This window comes from Podarcis vaucheri, assembly GCF_965113315.1.
Source record: "Podarcis vaucheri genome assembly, chromosome: 13".
In the NCBI taxonomy this organism is placed as follows: Eukaryota; Metazoa; Chordata; class Lepidosauria; order Squamata; family Lacertidae; genus Podarcis; species Podarcis vaucheri.
Window position 1 is genome coordinate 31,412,987 of NC_138751.1, and position 26,556 is coordinate 31,439,542.

Here is a 26,556-nt window from a genome sequence, read left to right on the forward strand (position 1 = left end):
AGGAGGTGCATAATTTAGGTGTGAGGAACCATCGACCTCTCCCCCAGATGTTGTTTGAGCGCTACAACTCCCGTCTTCCCTGAACAGTGGGCCATGATGGCTGGAGAGTTGGACTTCAGCAACATCTGGAGGGCCATAGGTACACCATCCCTATCTTATTCCTTCCCCTGCGTAATGCCTTCCCCCTCAGTAGCAGGGATCCATATGCACTTTTTTTGTGTTTTGGGAACTTGAGGATGGACTTCCACTGGGGAGGTGGTAAGTAGGCTTTCGTTTCTCCGCAGACAATCTCCCCATCTTTTTGCTTAAGAAATGTTTTGTACATGTTTGGGTGTCGTGTTCAGAGGCAATCCAACAGCAGGTCAACCTTTGAGACCATAAAGCTTTGCAGTGTTGTGGTTCATGCTGAATTCTCTAATTCCCTGCAAAGGTATAGGACAAAAGTTCTCAAGTCATGGGTTGTGAGGACTTTAGCCTTTCGGACTGCTTGGAGTAGGGGTGTTTGTCAGGTTGAAAGGGCAGCTGAGTTGAGCCCAGTTGACCCAGTGTGGTGTGAGGAAATTATATGGAGCTCTTTGCTATCAACATGGTGCAGCCTTTGCTTTGAGTTATTTGTGAGTGGCTTGTAATATTTTATATGTAATACAAGACTTAAATCTTGGAAGTCTCCTCCCAAAGCAGCATGTGAACCTCTTTGTACTAATAGAAAGTTCTTAAATGAGCGGTGGAGACATGTAGTCTTGAGTGGGGTAAGATTTCCATACCCTTTCATCTTGAATTCCCACACCCATTTTTCCACCTTACATACAGACTCTTCCTCGTTTCAGTATTTTTAATCACATTTAATATGTAGTGCCTAATATATATTTCAGTTTGCTGTTAAATATTGGAACTAAAACATTTTCTACTCAGAGGAAAGGTCTTTCAAAAGGATGTTTGTAACTGAAATGAGCTATGCTGATGCTTCCTTTTGTTATAAGGCAATTTGTGGGGAACCTTTGTGGCTCCACAGGGCAGATCCTTATTGAGGGCCAGTCACCTGTAAACCACGCGGCATTATTGTGATCTCATAGTGGACAGGTGGGTGGGGCACCCACCTGTCAAAATCACTTGCACAGTTTTGTAGGTCTTTGCAAAAGTTCTCTTTGAAGCAGTGACCTCTCTTCTCCTTTAGACCACTGGCCACCTGCCTGCTCACTCCAGTGTTTAAAGGAGACAACTGTTTCAAAGAGCACTTTTGCAAAGGGCACCTACGATGTTGGGGTAGAAAGGAGCCATGGTGGACAGCTTCAAAGAGCAGCATGGGGACAGAGAAGTGGTTTTCACTGAATGTCCCCATAGTTGAACAAGCCTGCAGCAAAGGTAGAGTTGGGAGCCCACATTAAGTGCCCAGTTGTTCCTTTGAAGCCCTACCCAAGTCATGGCTTTCCCAAAATGGCTTCATGGGCTAAATGGGGAGGCCTAGCTGGCCAAAGGTTTCCCACCCCTGGTTTAGCATGTCCTCATTTGCAGAATTTCAGTGCAGATGCACCCAGAGTTCCGCTGCCCCTTACATGCTTCTTAAAATCATCTCCCAATTCCCTGTGCATCTTGCTAAGGAAACTCTTCCTTTTACTAACATTTCTTTCCACTGTTTGCTTGCTAAAGAAATGGAATGGAGCTACCTACTTGTTCACTGGCACAGAATGGTACTGGGCCCCTGGTGACTGAAACCTGCTGGTTTTATGTTGCTATACCAGGAGACATTGATGTTTCTGGAGGTTGATCTTCTAAAAATGAACTTTAAAGGGAGAGTCAGAATCCCTCAAGGTGGGCTGTTACGGCATTTGCTGTAAGGAATATCACTTTTGTTCTTTCTTTAGCAATGTTTTATGGAGAGCTCAATGGCTTTTTTGAGAGAAGAAACAAGTTTTTAAGAACAAGACTTTAGAAATTGAGGGATTGCTGACATGCAGAACAGCAGTATTTCAAGGCAATGACACAGTTCTTTGAAAACATGGGATGGCTTTTGAGGTGTCTGAAGGCATTTCACTTTTCTGTGGGCAGTTCAGTGGTCTGTAGCAGCTTTTGTATATATCAGACATATCTAAAAGGTGCCTATGCTATTTTAAATGCACCTGTGTGACAACAAGGCTTTCAGGGCAGGGGCATCCGTGACGATCAAGGACACTTGAGAGGCATAATCTTTAGTAGCATCCAACTTCTTGAACCTTAATGGGGCATACATTTCTCATTTCTGACCCCAGACGCATGCTTGCCAGCATTTTCTTGGCTTCCTCCCTCATATCTGTCTCTTGGCCCAGAACTCCAGCGCTGAGCCAAATGCTACAGCTTGTTTCCTTCAGATAAAAATGAACACGCAACAGCTGAGAGCAGCTACTGCTTATTTCCCCAGGAAGTACAAAATGGCGCAGTGGAAACTGCTGGTCCACCACTGTTGTGAGAGTGGTGGTGTCCGGTGCCAAGAGTCTCCTTTCCCTGGGGAAGACCTGGTGTTGAATTCCAAAAGAATGGCTTCAGCTTGCTTAGAGAGCCATTCCATTTTTACACAACCCCCCCAACACCCCTCCTATCTCTTTGCACAGATGGTGACTTATTTGCTACTGATGCTTTCCACAAGAAGAACAGCATTGTGGGGGCTCTGCCTTGTGTTGGTTTGGTTTTCCTGCAGGCTGATGCCTCAAGGCTCCAAGATCAAAGCTGCCTTGATCTGCAGAGTTGGTCCAGGAAAATACAGCCTTCGCTTTTTGACCTGCAAATGCACACAGGAAAAACACCCCCGCCACTGCCAGAGTTTGTCTTAAATGCAGGCCTGGCCTGTTGTTGATATTTTCCAGCCAAACGAGCACACACTAACATAAGGAATCCCTGACAGTAAGCTGAAAACATAGGCATGAGTATGTGTTCCATCTGCTTGCTCTGCATTGTTTGCTCCCTTCTAAAAAAAATTGGTAAATATTTGGTGAGTTCTGGAGTGTTGTGTGGTCGCAACAAGGGGGAAGAGGTGGGACAGATGGGAGACAGGTTGGGGCTTGTGGAACAGGAATCCGGTAAGAGGCCCAAGAAGAACGTGACTGTTGTTCAGGGACACAAACTTTGCTCACCTGAAGGCTAGATGCTTTGACACATATAGGTGCTTCTCTTCGTTAACCAAGGAATCATAACAAGATAAAGCTGCACTTGTACAGTGCATGCAAGCAGTTATTTCCTCGATAAACCCTGAGTCATTGTGTGCTGGACCAACAATAAAATGCTATATAAAAACTCCCCCTTTCACATCTTTATCATGCCATAGTTTCATATATGAAATCACTCCAGATTCTTAACTATTGTGGAGAAGAACGCCACCTATGAATAAAGCAGGTGCTACTTCCTGTAAATTAGAAAACTCTAGAAGTTAGGGGCATCACACAAGGGGCAAAACAACACAGAGTACAGCATACTCTGCACCACTTGAATCACAGGTACATAATCTGTATTCTAAGCTTGTCTTGGCATAGCAGCTTTCCTGAACCATTGTAGACACCGTCTGCAGATCACCTTGTGGCAATGTGTCTGCACATTCATGAGTTTCCAACACAAACAAATCCCTTCATGAATACTGGCATTGATGAGTATCAGGACACTCATCTTGATCTAGGTAGCTCTGGGAATAATGCAGTGTTCAGGCTTGTGATACGGGGGTCTCCCCGGCCCCCTCCCCGAACAGCCGTCTCCCTGCTGCACCCCCTGTTTGAGCTGATCTGTTTCTGCAAACAGACTGCATTCTGGGGCTTGAGACAAGCCTGTGCTACTTTACATGTGTCTGGCAGTCATGAGGGCTAAGCACTTATTTTCTAGGTTAGGAGTCGGATAGAATGCGAAGGAGTTCCAAGTTCTACACTCGGGAATTGTGCAAGGAGTAATGGAATGAAGACCTGGGCTGGAAAAATATTCCAAGATTACTGTTGCTTGATTGCAAAATATAATCAGGAGTGTCTTTGGCTCTTCACTAAGCTTGTACTGTAACTTTCTTTCCTCAGAAGCGAAAGATCAGCTTGTGTGTGTGTATGTTTGTGTTTCATCAGCAGGGACATCAGGGAGGCCACTGCCAAGTTAAAAACTGGCCTGACTCCAGCGACCATTTCTTGTTAAAGCCAAAGCATTTTTTCCTCCCTCTAACAGAGGAAACCAGATCAAAATGCAGGACAAGTACCTAAGACAGGAATCCTTTCGTATGTAATTCCCCCCCCCCTTTGAGTTGCATGTGGTAATTACTCTGTCCCTCAAATCAAGTTCTTAATCACAGTGTGTTTGAAAAGATTTAATGGGCTATCTTTCCTGGTTTAAACGTTGGAAGTTGTTACATATCCACACCCATTTTGAGACTTATGTTTATCTTAAGGGTTAGGGGCAGTTTATCCAGACTGTAGAATCATGTGGTAAAGCTCTCCTGGACTTTGCTATTTTGAGGGGAGTTGAATGCTCTCCAAGAAAGAAAAACATCCCTGCAGACATAAAACTGTGTACAGTGGTGCCCCGCAAGACGAATGCCTCGCAAGACGGAAAACTCGCTAGACGAAAGAGTTTTCCGTTTTGGAGGTGCTTCGCAAAACGAATTTCCTATGGGCTTGCTTTGCAAGACAACAATGTATTGCGAGTTCCTGCTGGTTTTTTCCCCTCCCCCCCCTCTTTCTAAGTCGCTAAGCCGCTTATCAGCTGATCCGATCAGCAGATAAGCCGCTAATAGCGCTAATCCGCTAATCCTTCAATGGGCTTGCTTCGCAAGACGAAAAAACCGCTAGACGAAGAGAATCACAGAACGGATTCTTTAATCTTGCGAGGCACCACTGTATCAGGAGAAGAGAAAGTCTTCCTGACATGTACAGGGTACCCCCATCCCCTCCCCACAAACAAACTGGGAAGCATTCAGGTTCATACATTGCTCTGGATGCTTTTAGGCAGAGTGTGAATTATTATTTATTTATTTATTTATTTATTTATTTATTTATTTATTTCTAACATGCAACTCACAAAGCAGCCTAAAGTGGTACAGAAAATATCTCACTGTTCTGATTACTATGTGAGCTGGAACTTTATCACTTTATTCCAATGTCTATGTAAACCAGCCACTCCGCAAGTGACTTTAGATGTTGGTAGCTGCCAGGGAAAGTGTTGGCAGCTCACCCTTCTATTCTCAGAGGTGCTCTGTAATGAGAGAGAACATTTGCATCTCCCATGGAGAGAAGTGCTAGCTCAGGGGTACAACAGGGAAGAATTGTGGTGTGGAGATCTGCAGAAGCCATGAAGCTTACACCAGTGCAGCTCTTCATACTTTCCACACCTGAAGCCCCTCTTTACTAAGTTAAGTAAAGATTGTCTGAGGGTTTTTATTGCCCATTCATGATGCTTTGTGTTCATGATGCTACTGGAGGTCACATGCAATCCCCACTGTTTGCAGCTGCAGAAGTTTTGGGGTGGTTGCACTGCTTCACTTCCATTCGGAGCACATCCCATAACATCCTGTTGAAATCCCATAACATTTTATGCCACAGATGTTCTGGTTTGGTTTTTGTCCTCCTATAGCCTCTCTGGACAGCAATAATGTGGTAGCACTGGCGGGGTGTGTGTGCCTTGTAGAACAAACGGAAGCAGAATAAATTTGCAATGGATGCACTGTTGTTGTGTCAAGAACGTGTTGCAGGATCCGCCCACAATAAAACACCTGTCCGGAACGGCCCCCAGGTCCTTGCGTTTGAAGTGAAATGTAAGTATTGTAACTAGTTAACGGGAATGTGCTAAATTCTGAAACCATTTCATGTAAAGATTAAGGGTGTGCAGTAGGGATCCGGAGCCCGTAGGACAAATCGGATTTTCAAAAAGAAGCCCTCTCCCCTTGCTGCCAATATAGAGATGAAAAAGAAGAGGCAGGCGAAGGGTCTCTCTGGCAACAAGACTACCCAGCTCCTTTCTCAGAAGCCAGCCCTCCTGTTGCTTCCCAAGACCTTAACAACCACCAGCTTAGCAGTACCATCCTCATAGTGCTCAGACTTTGTGTAAGTGAGGCTACCCAGTAAGCCCATGGCTGACTCTCTCTGTTGCTCTTCTATGCCATCAAAACAGATCTTTGAATTTCTTCCTTCCATAGCTGAGTTAGCGTTCAGTGTCTAATGATGCAAAGGATTAGTTTTCCAAATTGTTGTTGATGCAAAGCCCGCTGGCTTAGATTGCCAGTGGAATAGACTTCTTGAGTGTTATATTATCCTGGGAAGCTGCTCCTGTGGCCCTGCTCCAACCAAGTGAGCTGCACTCTTTTCCAAATAGAACCACTGAATGGGGAGAGCTTGGGCGCTGGAAACTCCCCAAAAGTGGTATTCTGGCGCTTTGTGTTTTTAAACACAACTGTCGTCAAGATGATATGTCAAGTTAAACACACAATAGCTTTGAGTCTTCCTGCCATGGGCAGGGGGGGGGGCGGTGGCAGTGCTTATTTCTTTCCATTCACATACTTGTTTAATAGTGACATTAGCTTGGCTGAATTCATTGGGCTTTTAGCAGGAAGGGGAGGTGATCACCCTGATTCATTGCTGACTTGTCTGAAAGCCCAGTCACTTGGATACAGGCAAAGCCTCCTCTTCTTTTCTAATGACATTTCCTTGTTGCTTGTATGTATAAACAATAGGTGAGGAGTTAGCCAAACCTTTACACCACCAACCCTTCTTTAGGATCCATATGATAGTTTGGTATATTTGCTATGGAAGGCAAAGGGGAACTGAAGAGGGGAGCAAAAATGACTTATTCTGCAAACATACCGGAATAGTCCAGCCCTAAATATTGTGAGCATGAAGTGAGGTTGGGGGGCAGTGTTTAAAATTCCACCGAAGTGTACAAAGACAGTTGAAAATGTATGTGTGGCTCTTTCTCTTAAGTGCTGTTTGGAAGCGCTGCAAATGGAGCGGAGCAGACAACTGTTGAAGTGCCATGTTTTCCAGGAGGCTAGGGAACAGAGCTTTTAATAAACCATCAGGGAGCAGCCCGCCTTTGGTGCTGATAGCATGATGAGGCCGGGTAGCCTTGCATGCTGAGTAGGTAGCAGCAAATGCTGTGGTTCCCCCTGCAAACGTTCTGGTTCTGTGTGAACATTACAGTTAAGGCTTAGCAGCCTGCCCCTTAGCCTATCCTATGAGCTTGCGCGCGCGCGCACACACACACACACACACACACACACACAGTGCACTACGGAGAAGGACTCGCAATATAAATCTGTATAACATTTTATAGTACGAGTAACTTACACACATTTAACTTTTGTGCATTCAGCTTTACACGATTGGGAACTAAATAAAAAGGGTGTCCAGGAAATAAGATGTCGGTAATCCCACTTGCCATTGAAGGCAATGCATTTTGACTATACGTGATTTTGGCTTTATGCACTATCCTCGAAACGTAACCCCTGTGTAAGTTGAGAGTCGCCTGTAATTATCTCAAGGTGTACATTAGTTGGTACCGTTTCTGGGTGCAGAAATGAGAGCAGGGTGTTGAATCTAAAACACAGCCATCTAGTCCCGTATTCTCTTCTCCTAGTGGTATCCAGGTGTCTCTGGGAAGCCCACAAACGGGGCATGAGCACAACAGCACTCTCCCCACCTGTGATTTCCAGCAGCTGGTATTCAGAGGTGTGCTGCCTCTTGACAGTGGAGGTCAAAAAGAGTCCAAAGAACTCTTAAGGAAGAAAGCCCTAGGTAATCATATGGAAGAGACTACCAAAAATCATTGCTTGAGCTCTTATGGAGAGGCGTGAAGTGGGAAGGCAGAAAAATTGGGAGGTCCGAATTGAGTGTTAGTTGCATATAAATGTGAGAACAAGAGGAATTGAGAGAGGAGAATGCAAGGGACAGCAGATAGAAGGAAAGCTGCCTGTAGGGACAGAGGAGATGGTGCGTTGTGGGAAATGCGAGCTGGTGGGAAATGAGTGAAAAGATAGGGTTTGGTGGTAGCTGGAAAGCCACCAGTGAGAGGACCCCCCCCCCATTTACTGAGCTTCTGTGATGTCACAGCATTCTGAAGCCAAAACATCAGCAGGCCTTGCAACAGAAGAATATGTGTGCTGTTGGTGGGGAGGTTGCCAACCAGTGTGGAAGGCTGAATATATTTTGCAAATATGCCAAAGCTGCCCTGAGCAGCTTTCTTTCCGTTCTTCCTGCCCCCTCCCCAGTTTAAACAGAATGATAAAACTAGATAAACAAGAGGCTTCTGTTTCTATAGTTCCGGGTGCTTGGAAATTATTAACACTGTCAGAAGCTCATTTTGGTGTACAGTTCTGGGTGTTTCAGCCAAATTTGTATTAAGCAGCAAGGGATGCAGTGGATCCAGAAGAGTAGCTCTCTGTCCAAGACTGAAGGAGCTGCACAAGTTCTCTTAGCCCGGAAAAAAAGCTATTAACACTTGTAAGTGAACCTGGGAGCATTCTTGAAGGGCATTATATAAAATTGGCTAAATACTGAGGGGGAAGCATGGGATGGGCTGTAGGAAGGGGGCGAGACGGTTTTGCCATTCTGTTCGCAGAGGATGGAGGAAGATATAATGAGTTTAAAACAGGAAGACGCTTTTTGGTTAAACAGTAGGAAGAGCTTCCTGACCACAGTAGTAATTGAACAATGGAATAAGCTGTTGAAGGAGTCTGTGGAGCCTCTTTCCTGTCAGGATGTTTTGAGGTATAGGATATCCTGCTCTATAGCTAGGGATTGGAATAGGCAGGCCCACTGCTTGCTCCTAAAGCATATAGGCACCAGAATCCCCCCAAACCAGTTGTGGCCATTGTGGTTGTTTATTAAATTTGTATACCGCCCCTCATTCATAGATCTCAGGGTGTTTCACAACATAAAATTACCGTTTTGTTCTGTCTCGGGACCCAACAGCCCCCGCAACTCCATTTAACCACTCCTTTGTTACACATTGCACTTCTCTCCAAGTCCATCTTCCACAGAAATATACTGAATATTCTTGGAATAAATGAGTGTGCTTCGTGAGTCACACTTATATAATAATAATTTATTATTTGTACCCCAGCCACTCTGAGCACTTCCAACAAAGATTAAAAATACATAAAAATGTCACACATTAAAAACTTCCCTAAACGGGGCTGCCTTCAGATTTCTTCTAAATGTCAGGTAGTTGTTTATCTCTTTGAAATTTGATGGGAGGGCGTTCCACAGGGCGGGCGCCACTACCGAGAAGGCCCTTTGCCTGGTTTCCTGTAACTTTACTTCTTGCAGTGAGGAAACTGCCAGAAGGCACCCGGCGCTGGACCTCAGTGTCCGGGTTGAACAATGGGGGTGGAGACGCTCCTTCAGGTATACTGGACCAAAGCCGTTTAGGGCTTTAAAGGTCAGCACCAACACTTTGAATTGTGCTCAGAAATGTATTGGGAGCCAATGTAGATCTTTCAAGACCAGTGTTATATGGTCTTGGTGGCTGCTCCCAGTCACTAGTCTAGCTGCCGCATTCTGGATTAGTTGTAGTTTGCGAGTCACCTTCAAAGGTAGCCCCACGTAGAGCGCATTGCAGTAGTCCAAGCGGGAGATAACTAGAGCATGCACCACTCTGGCAAGACAGTCCACAGGCAGATAGGGTCTCAGCCTGCGTACCAGGTGGAGTTGGTAGACAGCTGCCCTGGATACAGAATTGACCTGCGCCTCCATGGACAGCTGTGAGTCCAAAATGACTCCCAGGCTGCGCGCCTGGTCCTTCAGGGGCACAGTTACCCCATTCAGGACCAGGGAGTCCTCCACACCAGTGCCCCCCCTGTCCCCCAAGAACAGTACTTCTGTCTTGTCAGAATTCAACCTCAATCCATTAGCCGCCATCCGTCCTCCAGCCACCTCCAGGCACTCACACAGGATCTTCACTGCCTTCACTGGTTCCTATTTAAAAGAGAGGCAGAGCTGGGTATCGTCCGCATATCAGTGGCTTCATGTAGATGTTAAAAAGCATGTGGAGAGGACAGAACCCTGAGGCACCCCACAAGTGAGGGCCCATGGGTCTGAACCCTAACCCCCCCCCACTTTCTAGACATGGCCCAGGAGGAAGGAGACAGGAACTCAGCAGTAATATACACAAATATTGTACTTTGCGTCTCCAATATGTAACAGAGGGACAGCAATAAGGGCTCACATTTGCAGGGGGGGGGCTGTAAGTGTTTCTGAGAAAATACATTTGACGCTTGAAATGCATAGTGGCTTTCATTTTTGCGTGTTTGAAATTCCTTTTATTTTTGGCTTGTTGTCCCACCCCAGTCCCTATCCCACTGTGCCAGGAATCAGCCCAGGAATATCGTGAGCAGGTGGCGGTGGGGAGGTCTTTCGAAGCACAGACTGCTTTTCTCTGAGCTGCAGAGCAGCCATAGGTGTTTGGGGGGGGAGGCCAGGACTTCCTCAGCTTGGGATATGACTTCCAAATGAGATTGATTGCTGTCCCTTAGGGTAAGAAATTAAATCAAACTCTCCACACACAGTAAATAAGTGAAACTAGCTGGTGCTGTGATCTTATTCGTCCCATGCACGCACACACTTTTTGTTTCAAAGCCGTTTCAGTTTCTCTGCAAATCGCTTTCTTGCTCTTAGCTCCCAGTATGTTCCTGAAGCCTCAAGCTCTTTTCCCTGCTTCATCAAAGAGCTTGTTGCCAACCTGCCAGGAGAATCTGGGGACCACAGCAGCTACATCTAAATACAAGAGATGAACAAAGAAATTAATCTCGCCTTTTGTATGGATTGATTTTTGAGGCCAGAGCAGAGAGGAGATCAGAATTATATTGTGCTATTATCCTCTTTTTAAAAATAAAATAAAATCCAACAGACCATAGTTTCTTATTGAATGTCACGCTGCCTCTTTGAAGGAATGGACTCTTCTTCCCTCTGATTCCCCCACCCTCCCCACTGTGAAATGCCCTTAAGGGGATGTATGGGGTCTGACTTTGCATTATAACTGATAACTTGATGCTTTGAAAAAAACACCATGAACGTATGTCTTATTTTATCCCCTCCCGAAGATGTATAACTGTTGGCTTCTGACCTGTAGACTTCACAGGAACTTTTGTGTTGGCAGCGTTGTTGTAATCTTTGCAGTGCTCCTCAAATGAAGAAAGCTGCGTATTAACCCTTCTAGGGAAGAAGTGGAATGAGGGAACTCAAAGAGTAGCATGTGAAGACATTCCTTTCTTGGATCTATATACCAGGCATGCATATCCTGTGATCATGCCTCAGAATTATAGAATTTATCACTGAGCATATAATACCACCAACAATCAGTGTTTGAAACTAACCAGGCATGTTTTCCTACTGGCACAGGTCAAATTGCGACTATGTGGAGGTTTCTGGGCATCAAGTTGGTGACCACAGTTTAAAAACCTCTGACATAGTTAATACCATTTCCGCAGTGTGTGTTCCTCAGTCTTGCTTATTGGGACAAGTGAATTGTTGTAAGAGCAAGCTACAGTCAAGCAATGTAGTTGAAATCACAGAATCATAGAATTATAGCATTGGAAGGGGCCCAGGGGTAATCTAGTCTAACCCCCTGACGGATAAACATTCAGTTGTGGTGACCGTGACCTAAGCTTATGGTGCCATTTGGCGCCTAGCTTATGTATCTAGTTTCTAACACTGCCAACAATCCTAAAAATCTTGAAATAGCAGGGTAGATAGAAGAAGATTATTTGATCAGCCTTCTTGTGGTCAGGGTTTTTATATTCTAATTTTATGTCTTGAAGTGCCCTGAGATCTGTTGATGAAGGGTGTGGTATACACATTTAATAAAGATGAACTACAAAACTCCCCCCCCCCTCTGTGATTGGAACCAGCACAATCACAGCCAAGCAAATTTACTGTGTATTTACATTTAAGTTGCAGAACTCTGCTTTCATAGCAAAATAATTTGAGTTTAAAAGAGAAATGGTAGGATTTAGAAGAGCCCCCTTGTAGATTATGTACGTAGCTGGCAGGACCAGGCTCCAAGTGGTAAACACAGTGGTGATGAGGTAGACAAAACCTTGAGCGAAAGAGCAAGCCAGAGTCCAGGAAAACATGGGGAAATCTAGGATGCAGATGGAATTGAAGCTAGGCGGGAACCATATGCTATAACCACGCATGTTTGCTGACAGGATCCACGCAGGAGCTAGAAACGTGGAAAGAGCTGGCCAAGGGCAAGCAGAAGATGAAAAGAAACAAAAAGTCCCTGAAAGTAACTCCTACAAGGCTGTTTTCAGTGCAACAGCAAAGACAGTGAAGCCACAATGGGGTGAACATGACTGTGAAATCAAAGTTAGCCTCACCTACCTCACAGGGTGGTTGTGAGGATAAAAAAGGAGGGAAGAGAGTAAACAAACAAACAAACAAAAGAATGAATAGTACTTCTGTCTCCCCTGCCCAAGGCAGCACCATTAATCCTCAGGTATTCTAACTCACCGGAGGCATGGGTTAAAATCACTTGGCTGCCAGCATGAGGACTAGAAACTTACTTTTTCTATGGAAGTTAAATTTTCTGGAATTCTGCTGAACCTGCCTGCTGTGTTCCACACTTGTTGTGGTGCCATGCACAGGCTTCTGGAGCCTCCCCTGCTTTATGCTTCAGTCAGCACGGCTGTTTTTGTTTGGCCAGCTTTAAACGGCTACCTCGTTCTAGAGAGAGAACAATAGGCTGCTCACAGTCCACCGTCACATGTTATGTTGCAGTGCCTGAAAAGGGAGCAAGGAAGGCCTGTGGGGTTTTGGTTCTCCCCAGCAATTAGAAGGGATGTTTTGTTTGTGCAGGGCAATGGCGGCTAATTTCAACGCCCAGCTTCCACTTTCTAGCCCCTTCTCTTGTTTAACTGTTTTGAGCTGGCTGGCTTAGGTGCAGCAATTCTTATCTGTGGGTTTTTCTACACAGCTCAGGGACACCAAACAGGTTTGTGTGTGAAGTACCGTATTTTTCGCTCTATAAGACGCATCAGACCACAAGACACACCTAATTTTTGGAGGAGGAAAACAAGAAAAAAATATTCTGAATCTCAGAAGCCAGAACAGCAAAAGGGATTGCTGCACAGTGAAAGCAGCAATCCCTCTTGCTGTTCTGGCTTCTGGGATAGCTGCGCAGCCTGCATTCACTCCATAAGACAAACACACATTTCCCCTTACTTTTTAAGAGGGAAAAAGTGAGTCTTATAGAGCAAAAAATACGGTAATTTAACCTCATGATGATCCTACTCTGCATCTTTCCTTCCTATTCCTGCCACCTTGGATCATGAAACTCTTGACATAGTAAAAGTCTCTCTGAGTGTCTGAGAGATTATTGACTTCACTTGTTCTGAATGTCTGTGATTTCATAAAGTGTCACATACAGTGTTTCATACATTTCCAATGTATGGTTTTAAAAAACTGACTTGTCTGGAGCAGCGGGGAAGGGCAAGGGAAGATGCAGCACAACAACAACAGCAGCAACAGCAACAACAGCAGCAGCAGCAGCAGCAATAATAGAGGAGGAGGGTGCCTTTTTTGGTGCAAGATCTTTTAAAAAATAAATGGGGATAAGGAATTTTCTGCGCAGATGTTCCCAGCAAGCTGCTTTTTTGTTTTCATGGAGCTACCAGTTTTACCCAGTGGGGGCAGTGCATGGATCTCCTTCAGCCAGGTGGCAGTCTCTCTAAGCAAGGAGCCTCTTGCCTTTGCTTGGCAGTGGCTGCTGCTAACAGCTGCTCCCACACTGCATACGTAGCTAAGATAAGCTATGCATGAGTGTGGGCGTCAGGTGTGGGAAAAGTTGACCCTTTCAGGGAGTTTTGGCATATCTTGCCTGCTTTATAGCTTATTTACCAGCTTTTGCATGGGGCGGCCGGAAATCTCTCCCCAGAGATCTATTTCCCCGTGGAATTGGACAGACTCACTTGATTGCATGCTGTATGCTGATACGCATGGTTTTGTGGCTAAGGCTGACCGTGGCAAACCACAGACGACTAACTTGCTCCCCCTTCAGATGTTATCGTACCCCAGCTCCCATCTGCTCTACCAGCATGGCCAATGGTCAGAGGTGATGCAAGCTGTAGTCTAATGGCATCCAGAAGGCTGCAGGTTCCCAACCTGTGCCTTTAAAGAATTTGGAACCTTAGGAAATCAAAAGTAAATGTTGAGAATTTCTAAAATCATCAGCACTGGGTTTCTAGATGCCATCCCTGTGTAGGGAGAGAAGGGTTTCAATCGAGCCATTTCTCAGCAGCGGCGCTGGGCCTGATCTTTTGATGAATCCACAGTCTGGTTAGTGCCGGGAGTTCTGCTCCCAGTCCGCTTGACAATCTGCGGGAGGTACTCCTTGAGGTATTTGCCTGGAAGGAACAGGCTATTGTTGCTTCTCAGTCTTGGTGTCTCTTCTAGGTCTGGATTTCTGATTCAACTCAACCCTTGCTGGAGACAAGGGGGAGGAGGGAGGAAGCTGGAATGTGTTTTACAGAATAGGATAAAACTCTTGGGTTCAGCTGTCTCAGCATGTCCATAAAAGGAAGCTCCCTGGTTTAGTCAGCCATGGGAGTTTCTTCCTTTCCCTCCCTCCCTCCCTCTCCACCCACCAATCCCAATCACCGACCTGATTAATCCGAGCTCCCCCATTGGGATATGTAGAACCAGGAAACACTGTAATTCCCCCAGGTGGTTCTGAAACCAGCTTCCTGAATAAAGGAGTTGGGCCATATCTTACAGCTCAGCCTGGAATGAGGAACAAAAGTCAACAAGCCTGGCTGTCTTCTACAACTCCCATCACCCCTAACTCTTGACCATGCTGGCTGGGGCTGATAGGAGTTGTAGTACTACAATAGCACCTGGAGAGTGCCACTTTGATACCCCTGGACCAAATACTTGGCCTTTGCTTTTCTCTATCTCTTCAAAAGTGCATTACACCCTGGAGAGTAGCAAGCCTGCTGAGCCTTGTTGCTCTTTTGTGTCTTTGCAAGAGGGTGCTGTAGTGCCACTAAGGCAAAATGGCCTTGGTGCAAACTTCACACATCTGAAGGTGATAAGGCAACCCGTGGCCTCCAAAAGTTTGGGGTCTGGCAGTGCAGTGAAGGATGAGCTGGGTTTTTAAATAGGTGAGAACTAAAGGCAAGGGGGTATACAAAGCACGTGCCAGGACTACTTCATCTAACTTGAATAGCTCAGCTGGCTGGGGTGTAGGGCTGATAACCCCAAGGTTGCAGGTTCTAAGGGGACAGCTGCATATTTCTGCATTGCAGGGGGTTGGACTAGATGATCCTCAGGGTCCCTTCTCTATGATCACCTCTCACCTAGGCAAATGTACATAAGGACATTCTGCTGGATCAGAACCGTGGTCCATCCTGTCTAGTGTTCTTCTGTGTTGATCTTAAGCTTCTGTTCTGAAACCATTTTGGACTTTGCTGTGTTACCATCACCGAAAATATCCTTTAAATTTGATGAAGGAAAAGTGAGAGGTGGCTGTTTCCTTCCAACAACTAATAACAGCTACGGTTTCTTAAACTGTAAGCCGTTGCATACTCAAGACAAGGCATGATAATAACCGCAACCTTTCAGGCTGCCTGTGTGCCACAAATAGCCAGTCCAGATATCTTTGTGGGTAGGCCAGCCAATAGTTTTTGAAGGTTAGTAACTGTGGATTAATTGCAAAACCACCCAGTGTAGATGACTAAAGCGTAGATGACTTTTTCGAAAAATAATACAGATACACTTGGGAATTGTATTAGGGCTTCAAAAGTATTTTCGGGGCTGATCCGAAAATGGGCTGTCTCATGCTGTTCTCTTCTTCAGGTACTCTACAGTGTCGGCCGCTCTGTGTTGTCGGCTCTTGTTGCATTCTTGTTTGTGTTTTGCACGCCAGGCAAAGGTAGATGTTAAAAATAGCCGTGCTGTACTTAAACTCCCATTTTGAAGGGCCAGAAACATTAGAAATGAATCGGCTTTTATATACAGATGGTAAGCATCTGAAGCTCTGGAAAACGAAAAATTTAAAATTCAGCCATGAGCTCTCTAAACTTAAGAGGGAATTGTTTGTTAAGCTAAACCTTGCCCCCCCCCATCCCCCGGTATGCTAGGATATGTGCTTGAAACCTGTCCTTGAAACCTTTAGGTATGTAATGCCTGTAAGTCAACTAATGTAAGGCAGCATTTCTTCTCGGAGTCTAGCGTTACTTTATTCCCCCCTCCCTTTTTTCACTTTTGCAAACTGCTGATGCCGTTTGAAAATGGCTCGGGAGCTCAAAGCACTACCCTGCAACATGGCTGAGTTTTGCTCGGTGCACAGCTTTGAGATAGTGAAACACCCGGAAGAAATGGATTCTACATATCTTCTTGCCAAGGGCTCATTCTTTATGGGGCAGATCCAGTTGGTTAACTAGCTGCCATATGGCTCCCGTAGCAGATGAAGGAGGGGATTTACCTGCGGGAAGAACATAACTCTTTACGGTTTTAAAAACTAATTGCATAAACTGGAGAGCTAGGGACAGAGTGTCAGGCTTGGTTCTCATATTGGCTTTGTGTGTGTATGTGTATGATTGCTGCTGCTGCTGCCACTGTGCTAAACTGTGTGGGAACAGCTTCGCTATGGGGTGTGGTGATTTCAATCATGTCAGCACAACTACCTGCAAATGAGTGGCTCTGCTGACTTGGTTAAAACTGCCCTACCCCCACATCAGAGCCAGTTAATACATGTGCTGAGGCCTGTGCACAGCTCCCTGTGTGGTTCTCCCTCCCACCACCTTCATTACAGCAGCAGCAATTAACACCACAAAGAGAACCTGCAAATCGAACTTTGGAGGTGGACTTGGGTAGCTTTAAGAGAATGAGACAAATCCATGGAGGATAAGGCTACTAGCCAAAGTAGCTTGGTTCTACCTCGGAAGCAGCAGCAGTTACTGGAAATCGTAGGAGAGGGCGCTGTTGTGCTCAAATCCTCCTTTTGGGCTTCCCATAAGTAACTGGTTGGCCACTGTGAGAACAGGATGCTGGTCTAGATTGGCCATTGTTTTTGCAACTCTGTGTATAAAATATATGTGTACATAGGAATACGTATACACACACACGCCATACATTCCTTTCAGTGAAAGGCTGTGTGCATACATGTCATAGGTGCCAACTCTATGGGGTGAACTCCCCCAAAGTATGTGGGAACAGGGCTGAGCCCCCACAATCTTGAGGGCCGGGCCTTGCTGAGTCTCCCTATGACAAGCGCCGCCCCCCCCCCCAATTTTGTGTGGAACTTGACACCTCTGATACATGTGGACACGTGGTTAGTCCGATGCACAGGTGCACTTTTTGCATTGATGTTTGTTTTATGGAGTACACATTTGTTAATGAATTATTGTAAACCTGAATTTTATTTCTTTTCATTAAGAGTGGGTTTAATTTTTTTTTTTAAATTGGAAAATATTGTGACTACAACTGCACATATGTCTGTCTGTGTTGCTCCATGTAAATTAGGCGTAATTGTAAAACCTTGTACCCCTTTTGGAAGCGTTTTCAATACAGGAAAGCAAATAATGCTTGAAGTGGCCTGGAAGTGAGTGGCTCAGGGGCATCTAGCAAACTTCACAGCCAAGAAGCTACAGTCATACCTCGGTTTGCGAACGTGATCCGTGCGGGAGGCACGTTCGCAACCCGCAGCACTGTGTCTGCATGTGACGTGATTCGGCACTTCTGTGCATGCGTGTGATGTCATTTTGCGGTTCTGCGCATGTGCGAGCGCCGAAACCCGGAAGTAACCCGTTCCGGTACTTTCGAGTTTGGCGTGGTCCGTAACCCGAAAACATGCAACCTGCAGCGTTTGCAAGCTGAGGTATGACTGTATTTGTACCCAGGTGGATATTTCCATCTTAGCCCAGTTCATTATATAGTGAATTGCACTGACCTGCCTGGACGCTGGCAAAGGGAGTGCCAGGTTGAGAAGCTCGTTTCCCCCAGGAATATGTCCTCCACTTTTCCTCATCTCTCTGCACCTGGAGGGAGGAACTTGCCTGACTGGCTTTCCTGGAGAAGGAGGTGGCAGTTCACCATCATTCCTAACGTGGGTGTGGTAGCTGTTCTTAACTTTCTGTTTGAAGGGAGGCACCTTTGCTAACCACAGACGTAGCATAAAGCTACATTTTGCTGGTGTGCAATCCAGTTGCCTCAATACCAGAGTTTTACCTTGTTCTATCAATGTTCTCAGTAGGTATTGGCCATGTTTTATTCCCAGCCAGTTTGATGATGCACATACTTAAGAATGCAGTTATGTTTAGCAGCCACAAAAAAATGTTGCATTTCTGCGATATCCCCTTCCCCCTCTCCATCTGAATTCTCAGCATTTCTGCAGAACTGTGATCCCCATGCTTCTTTGGGAGAAGTAATGACAGTTAAGGACAGCTGAGATTTATGACATACGTGTTCCTGTCTTGTCTGTGGTGCTGTCAGTTACTAGAACGGTTTTTTTACTTAAGGCCGCAATCGTCAGAATCAAGTGTTAAAGCTTTTCCTGGACTTAATCATTGCAGACAGGGAGTGGGATTGTTTGCCTGAACTCTCCCGCCCACAGGAACCAGACTGAACAAAAAATAAGTGGGAGAGAGCATGCTAATTTTCAACCTGCGTAGTGTATTCGTGGGGAGAATGTTCAGATATGTGAACTTTGCTTCCCCCGGATAGTGAGGTTGCCTGGATCAGCTTGACCGCACAATCCTGCTAATTGCATCCGTTGACTCCTAGGCTGCGTACTCGCCATACATTTTAAAGCACATTACTTCCCCTCCTCCAAAGGATCCTAGGAACTGTGCTTTGTTAAGGGTGCTGGGAATTGTAGCTTTTTTTGGGGGGGGTAAACTGCAACTCCCAGGATTCTTCGCGTGAAGAAAAGTGGTTTAAATGGATGCTGTGTTTGCAACCTTAGACCCTGGTTCAAGCCCCTGAACAGATAGCCATTGTGTGAGGCAAGTCAGACCCTCTTACAAAATGTCTGTTAATCACGGTGGCTCTTCCTGTTTGTATCACAGCATTGTTGTGAGGCCAGAATGAGATACATGCATGTATCATGCACAGAGCTTCTTGGAGGAGGGCCAGCATTACAGATGTGGGGATGATAATTATGGATAGTGTGTTGGTTGCAGCTCTGGGTAGGATTGGCAAGATGTGGCAACTTTTACCCTGTGATGGAGCTGGAAGATAAATATCCTTAAGGTCTTGCTGTTGTGGTCCACTAAAATAGTGGCTCCTTTGATTTTTGATTTTTTTTAAAATCCAGTTTTTCTCACACGAGAGTCTCCCTCGGATATTCATCTTCAGAAAGCTGTTTCTCAGGCGCTCAGCATGTAGTCGTGATTAACCTCGCATAGCAGCTGCTATTTAGGTCTCAAGCTTCCTAGCAGTTCTTGCCACAGGCAGCCAGTCAAGGGTTTGTGAGCATGGCTTACGTGTGCTGCCCCGAAACTTGATGCTGGGCAGGCAGTGGGAGGCACATCTGCAATTTGACTGCATCGGGGTTTTGCTCAATTTATTGTACTTCCAGGTGTTCAAATACACGGGAGGTTTTTCTTTGCAGGGTGGCAGCTGTTGGAAATGAATGACATGTACATAAATTAGTATTAGCTGGGCTGCAGGGTAGGAACAAGGAACAGTGCAAGACGCTTCAGTCTTTCTGCCTGCTCGCATCCCCGCTTCTGGCTTCTGAAAGTTTGCCTGCACCCCTCAGGCCTTTCAAAACCAAGAGCGCTGGAAAGCTGTATTCTTAAGATGCGGCATCATTTGCCCTCCAGATGTTCTGGGCTGCAATTCCCATCGTGCCCGTTCAGCACATCTGGAACATCTGGAGGGCACCAGGCCTAGAGAGAGTTTTTATTTATTTTGGTAGGTTTTGCTGGCTTGAAGCAAAACAAACGTGCAATACATTGCTACTGTGCAAAGTGTTGGGAGAGGGGTTGCCATTTTGGAGAGAGGTGATCTGATTTGTCTGTCATGGGCACTTTTTGACTAGTGCCTGCTGAGCAGCAGGAGGAGCTCTTCCGCCCCTGGCCTCCCCCCAGTTCTCAGATCGGGCTGAATTCTGTTTTAGGGTCATAACATATGTAGAGTGAAGATGGACCCTTCTCAAGGCAGCCTGTAGCAAAAAGTAAAAAAGCCATGTCTGTTATAGTGTGCATTTCCCCTCCTTTACAAATGTCCTTATCCATATCCTCACACCCACATGAAATTCATGCACAGGAGAATAAAGAAACGTTGGCTTACTACATGAAATGAAAGACAGAATATGTGGATGTTGCTTCAGGCAGCAGCATTATAATGTTAGCAGGCAACAGACCTTGACACCACAAACACACCTTGTTCGAAAGAGTAAAAGAATCCCTAACTATTCCTGCTTTGCAGAGGCTTGGATTAGATGACCCTCGGTGTCCTTTCCAACTCTGTGATTCTGTGAGCGGTTGACACTGACAAGGCTTTGGGTATACTTTCCCCTAATATCGGCTGTCGGGTCTCAAGTGCGAGTCTCATCCTCCACCACCGCATTCAGTTGTTTTTGAAAAGTATGCACACAACTCCTTTCATAAAAACCGTGCCCCCCCCCCCGGTCAGTATAGAATGCATATCGGCCTGACCTCTTTGGTTTGTTCTTAACATGTTATGTGGTCAGGAGCATAGCAGCAGCTCCCCCCCTTCACAGCAAGGTCCTCTCCTCTCCTCTCCTCCCACCCTGCACTGGAGGTCAGGTTGACTTTTGAACTGGCCCCTGCTGGGTTCTCCCAGGCAGGCTGAAGATGCATGAGGATGCTTTGAACTGATTAGCTGCATGGGTCCTGCTACCCCCCTGGATGGTGAACCCTGTTCAAGATATCAAACATCTGCTTGTCTTCAAATTGCACGGGGAAAGCACTCTGCCCAGCCTCACTCCTGATGACTCAGCTGCACATACCCACACACCCCGGGCTTTGTGGAAACTTGAGTTGGTGATTTGTGCATGTACCTCCTTTCTCCTTCAGATGTGATTGCATGTGTTGACTTGTACAGCGTTCATTCTCTTTCTCATAGATACACTCACTCACTCTACTTTTATCTTGGTAATCATCCTTGACTGTCACCCTGGCATCAGCGCTTCCCTCTCACATTCCTATCCTGTAAAATTAGCATAGGGCTGCCTCAGAAGGCGAGGTTAGTATCTTCTTTTGGGGGGGAGGGTGTGACTAAACAGGTATTTCTCTAGCCTCACACCCTTTCCTAGGAAAGCAGGCGGAGTCTGGAGGAGGCTTCCAACCAGCCCTGTCTCCAGACTTCCAGGGCAAGCTTCTTGGGAGAGGCAGATACCATCTCGGTGAGTGGTGTGTTTATGCCTTTCGCTTCCCCTCTTTCCAGTGCCCCCCCCCAATGTCTCCTCTGGCAGTTGCCCATGACTTCCAAAAGCAAACAAGGCAGAGGTACATTCCACGGTGCATGCTTATTTTTAGGCTTTTGGCGCGGCTGGGCTAGAGATGAGTTCCTTTCCAAAGTGCTTTTGTTGTGCTACCTTTCAAAGCCTCGTTCTTCTCTCGGGGCGCCTTGGGGTTTCTCTGCTTTAATAAAAGAGCCACATTTAAAGGTTCCCCCCAGCGTGCATAGAAGCTGCTCCATCTCCTGCCTGCAAGGGAGCCCATGTGGACTGGCTTATGCTCGGTTCTTCAAACCCTGCTTCCTTCTCTCTTGCCCTCCCTTGCTGCATACTGTACAGGCCAGGAAGTAGCAGAATCGCTTGAGTTCCCTTACCAGAATTTCCCTTCCTGGCTGCAGACTCCTCCACATTACGTCTCCGCATGAGCCTCAAAGTGTACAGTTGTGAGAATCTGCCATATAGTCGTGGCCTTCTGCATGGCCTCTTCCCACCCTCCTTTAAAATATATATAATTTCCAGGAGAACTTCATTCTGAAAGGAGGGAGTGGCAGCGGGCTTAAGTGAAAGGGTTTTACAGGTGGAAAGAATGAAGATCTAGCCCTTTTATTTACTGTCAAAAAGTTAAGGGTGCAGGTTAAAACAGTCCCATGGAGTAAAGTAGACATTGTCATTACATGCTGTTTTTTATCCTACGTGGCATATTTGAAAGCAAGATGGGGGCAGTAATAAAAAAGGCACAGACCCCTGCTTTGAGGAGAATGCAAGTCTAAAATGAGATGGAGGCAGAGTGTTTATTCCAGTGCAAAAACAATAAGATCCAACAGTAGTATGCAATATGTATGTAAACTTTTGAAAGTGTACATAAAGTCTTTAAAAAAATATATTCTGTTGTTGGAAATAGCTTTGTGTGTGGATGTTTCCCTGGATCCTTGTTGCGTTAAAAATGTCAGAGCCCTTCCTGAGCCCAAATAAGTTTGACTATGGGCTCCTTATACTTTAGTCAGTTTTTGGTGGTTTGTTTTGCAGTCAGTTGATATAGTCCTTACATGGAGCAGTTCCACATTTAAGTCACATCAAACACACATTTAAACCATATAACTTTCCCCAAAGAATCACGGGAACTATAGTTTCCCCTCACAGAACTACAGTTCTCAGCACCCTTAAACTACGGATCCCATAAGTCTTTGGAGAAAGTCATGTGCTTTAAATGTGTGTTGTATGTTCTTCAAAAGTATGGTGTGTATCTGCATGGGGATTCTGTTGAATGTATGAACCATCTCCCTTAAAGGACTGTTCTGGAGCTGGCATTTGGTGCCGATTTTCCTGTGATGATTTGTGAGGCTTACCTGAATATGCAAATCAAGATTTCATGATGTCATACCCTGTGTGAGTCTGTTGACCCTAGAGCCTAAAATTCAACATGTACAAGAGCTCTTCATAAGCCTCCTCCTTCCTTCTTATATTGACTTGTGGAACACTCTGCCACAAGGAATAGCAACCATGTTACGGTGTACCATATACAGCAGTTGAGCTCAAAAGAGAGTGAGGCAAAACTGTGAAAGATGGAATGTGGGCCACATGGTCAGTTCAGAGAGGACTCCCATCAGGTAAAGGTCTACAGTGAGAAGACAGCAGAGCATTTTGTAATTTGTATCTGCTGTTGCTTTGTGCCATGTGGTGTAAACACAGCTTGTGACATCCTGTATTTGGTGAGCAAGATTGTGTTGCCTCTACAAAGCTTGTACATTTGCCCAGAAAGTGCAAAAGCTGTGGGAACTTGCTGTAGATGTTTGTCCTGGTGTTAATATGCAAAATATCTAGAGCAGCGCTGTGCAGTACATATATTAAGGCTAAGGAACTGCTACATTCTGAAGGCTATCATGAGTTCTAGAAGTTATCCTTGTTCTAATAAAAAAAGTTGGAATTCATTGGATGCAATGGACAAAAGTATTTTTGGTGGGATGGGGCTGTGTGACATTACTTCTTGTATGGGGAATTCCGAATCTAAATGTGCAGGTCATACTCTGTTAGTTGGGTGCAGTGTAAAGAGGCACCCAAGTTTGCCTTATTTTCCGGAACTTGATACAGGGGAATTTCAGCTGTTGGTGTGACTCATTACGGCTGTGGTTTAACCCTGGTGGATCTTCTTGCAGAGCAGCCATGGAGGTGGTGAACATGATGGAGCAACCCATCAAGGTGACGGAATGGCAGCAGACATACACCTATGACTCGGGCATCCATTCCGGGATGAACACCCAGGTGCCATCGGTGAGCAGCAAGTGTCTGGTGGACGACGATGACCTGTATGGCAAGCAGTACACAATTAAGAAGACCACCACTTACAGCCAGGCTGGAGCTGGGCAAGCCCAAGCCCAGGCACAAGGTGAAACTTTACTTATATGCTTATTACGTGAATCCTACACGATGGGAGTCAATCGAGTTTCTATTGAGTCAATCTGTGGTTTCTATTGAATAACAAAAGAAAGTCTCGCATCTGGGTACTGACTCAGACCAGCTTAGCTTGAGCAAGGCTGCTGCAGTGGCAGACATTTCAGTGGTGCTCTGTGCAACACTCGAATTTGGCGCCCCCACCTTTCACGCTCTCTTCTGAATCGTTGTGGTTCCCTCTAGCAGCCAGTGTTAGAAGCTGGGATAGTAAAGCCAGGAGCCAGTGGCTTCTGGGACCTGGGTTATAGGCTCCAAAACAGAATGTCTAGCCGCTATTTGGTGGTGGTGGCTGTTTGGCAACACTTTTTATTTTTTATTTTGATAAGCATGAACTAATACACAATTCACATAAGTGACACTTTGTTAATATCACATTTTTAGCAGAAATTGTGAATACATGTTTAATTTGTTGTTTACAATAAAAATATTGGGACCAAACTTCAGTTTTCGAAACACTCTGTCCTTCATTGTTAAACATATTTTCTATCCTTAACATATTCTTTGAGGCTTCAGAGCACATATATTTCAGTAATCCTTGAATGTCAGCCAGGCTCAAAAAGTGGCTCCCAGATTTTTTGAGGTGCTCGCAAATGAAGAACCTTTAGGCGCAAAATGCACCTGGTGCCCTGCTATTTTCGAACCCTACCTGCAGAGTGGAGCCCAGTGCAACTGCCTGGTCACCCTACCCTAGAACCACCTCTGGTTGCTGCACCATGAACCTTCAGGCCACGCCCTTGCCTGAGGTCATGTGATGAAGCAGCGTTGCATATTGCCTCTTCACCCTATTGGGTCTCCCGAGGAGGTTTACAAGGCAAGCACGAAATACAATACTGAAGTCACCTCCATTGTAAAAGAGAGAGACACAGACTTTCCAATCGCATAGGTAGGGAATCTGAAAAACGGGCCCTGCAGCAGGAAGGAAAAAAAAAGCTCTGCTGTTGGTAACTGACAGCCTGGTTGCAGAAAGCATAGGTGGTTTGGGTAATATGGAAGAAGGCATTCCATAAAGAAGGTAGGCTCCTCAGACCTGGACCTACCTTTTTCTACCATATATTTTGTATGGGTGGCAGCGCTGCTTTTGCAGCCAACCCACCCTGGGTCAGGCTGTAACTCTTTATGATGATGATCGTACTAAAAATTCTTACTTGCCATCAGTGGGTCCCAACACTAGTGTGCTCTAAGAGGCTAGGACTCTGGATGTGTAGGGCTTTAAAGGTTAAATCGGCGCTCAGAAATTACTAACACAGACCCAAGAGGCGCCTTGCTCCAGCAGGGCAGTATATCCAGACAGTTCTTACATTTTTGCAAGAATGCCGCTTCTGTGTGATTACTTCCCATGCTGTGATTAGTTCCCATGAGAGTGCATGTTAGTGGCTAGTTTAACCACAATGTTGTCACAGAAAGCAGAACGTTTCAGTTCATCCTACATGAACTGGTGGCATCTGAATCTTGGGACGTGACCTCACTGCTCGTGTAGCATAAGAACTGGTCCTCAGCCTTGTGAGCTGGGAATCATAGAATCATAGAGTTGGAAGAGACCACAAGGGCCATCGAGTCCAAATCTAAATTCTGCCATACTGTAGTCCCATTGGGTGGGACAAGTAACATTGCCTCAGCTGTGGTTCTCCGGCTATGGAAAGAGTACCTCCTGGTAGGATGTTGCGAAGGTGGACTTGTACAAGGACAGAGAAGTCTGTAGCTCAAGGGTGTTTCCACAGTAACCCAGAGAAGCTAATTCTTCTTTGTTTTTTTCACTTACTTTGCTACATGGGAACTGCAGCTTGAATTATGAACAAACCCATGCCTATCGAAAGTACCAAAGGGTATGCATTTTTGTGATTTTTTTTGCAAAAAATACATACTCTTACGTAGGATTCTTTGGGGAAATGTTCTTCTTTTGTGAAGAATGCATATTGCAAGTGACTGACATCACAGATTTTGCAAAAAAAAAATCTGTGCCTGTAAAATTTTGCAATGTGATTTCGGTAAAATGGAAGAGGATCAGAAAACGGGGAGAGCAAATTTTGTCCTGTCTTTTCACTGAGATAAATACAGAAGAGACTTGTAGGAGACTGCAGAGAGACAGTCACATCTGCAGGTAGAGGCAGCAAATGGCTGTGATTCTCTGCGTAACACAGCAATCCAGGTTGCTGCAATAATTTAGGCACGTCAACACCTTCCCCCCCAATCCCTGTGTATATTTTTTCAGTGCAAACCAGTCCCCATTTCCCACCTCCCTTTCATGTTTTTAATTAAGCAGCTTTGTGTTACAACTGCCTAATCGCACTGGCTAATTAACTCCTGCCTTATCTCTTGGCTCACATGTGAGGACTCCTGCACCTCGCAGAGCTGAAGCAGTTTCATGAACCTCCCTGCGAGGTGGATGGAAATCCTGGTTGGGATTTCCTCTGTGCTAATCCTGTCTCGCTTGCCCTCTTTTGCAGCGGATTTGGAGTCCCACCTTGCCATGACCCGTGCCCAGCGCGTCCGGGCTGCCATGTACCCGGAGACGGTAGAGGACCGCTCCCTTCTCATCACCACCCAGGTGGAAGGGCAGCAGACAAATGTTCAGCGACTGGCCGAGCCCTCCCAGATGCTCAAGTCGGCCATTGTGCATCTCATCAACTACCAGGATGATGCTGAGCTGGCCACCCGCGCCATCCCCGAACTCACCAAACTCTTGAATGACGAGGATCCGGTAAGGCTCTGGACCTCTGCGGCTTGTTGGAGTCGGTTTGCCTAGCAGAGTGGGTGGTC

At 45.7% G+C, this 26,556-nt stretch overlaps 1 protein-coding gene across 2 annotated transcripts in view; it reads left to right on the forward strand.

The window, feature by feature from the left end:
• The window catches only part of JUP (junction plakoglobin), a 58,517-nt gene that overhangs the window by 17,639 nt on the left and 14,322 nt on the right, over positions 1–26,556 (forward strand). Inside the window, exons 1-3 of one of the 2 annotated variants that reach the window (XM_082195501.1) lie at positions 21,186–21,297; positions 23,505–23,734; positions 26,244–26,497. In XM_082195501.1, the coding sequence (XP_082051627.1) occupies positions 23,512–23,734; positions 26,244–26,497 (477 nt within the window). In that variant the 5' untranslated portion in view covers positions 21,186–21,297; positions 23,505–23,511. Of the gene's footprint in view, positions 1–21,185; positions 21,298–23,504; positions 23,735–26,243; positions 26,498–26,556 lie in introns of those variants that run through there. The other variant, XM_082195500.1, reaches the window with a different exon arrangement.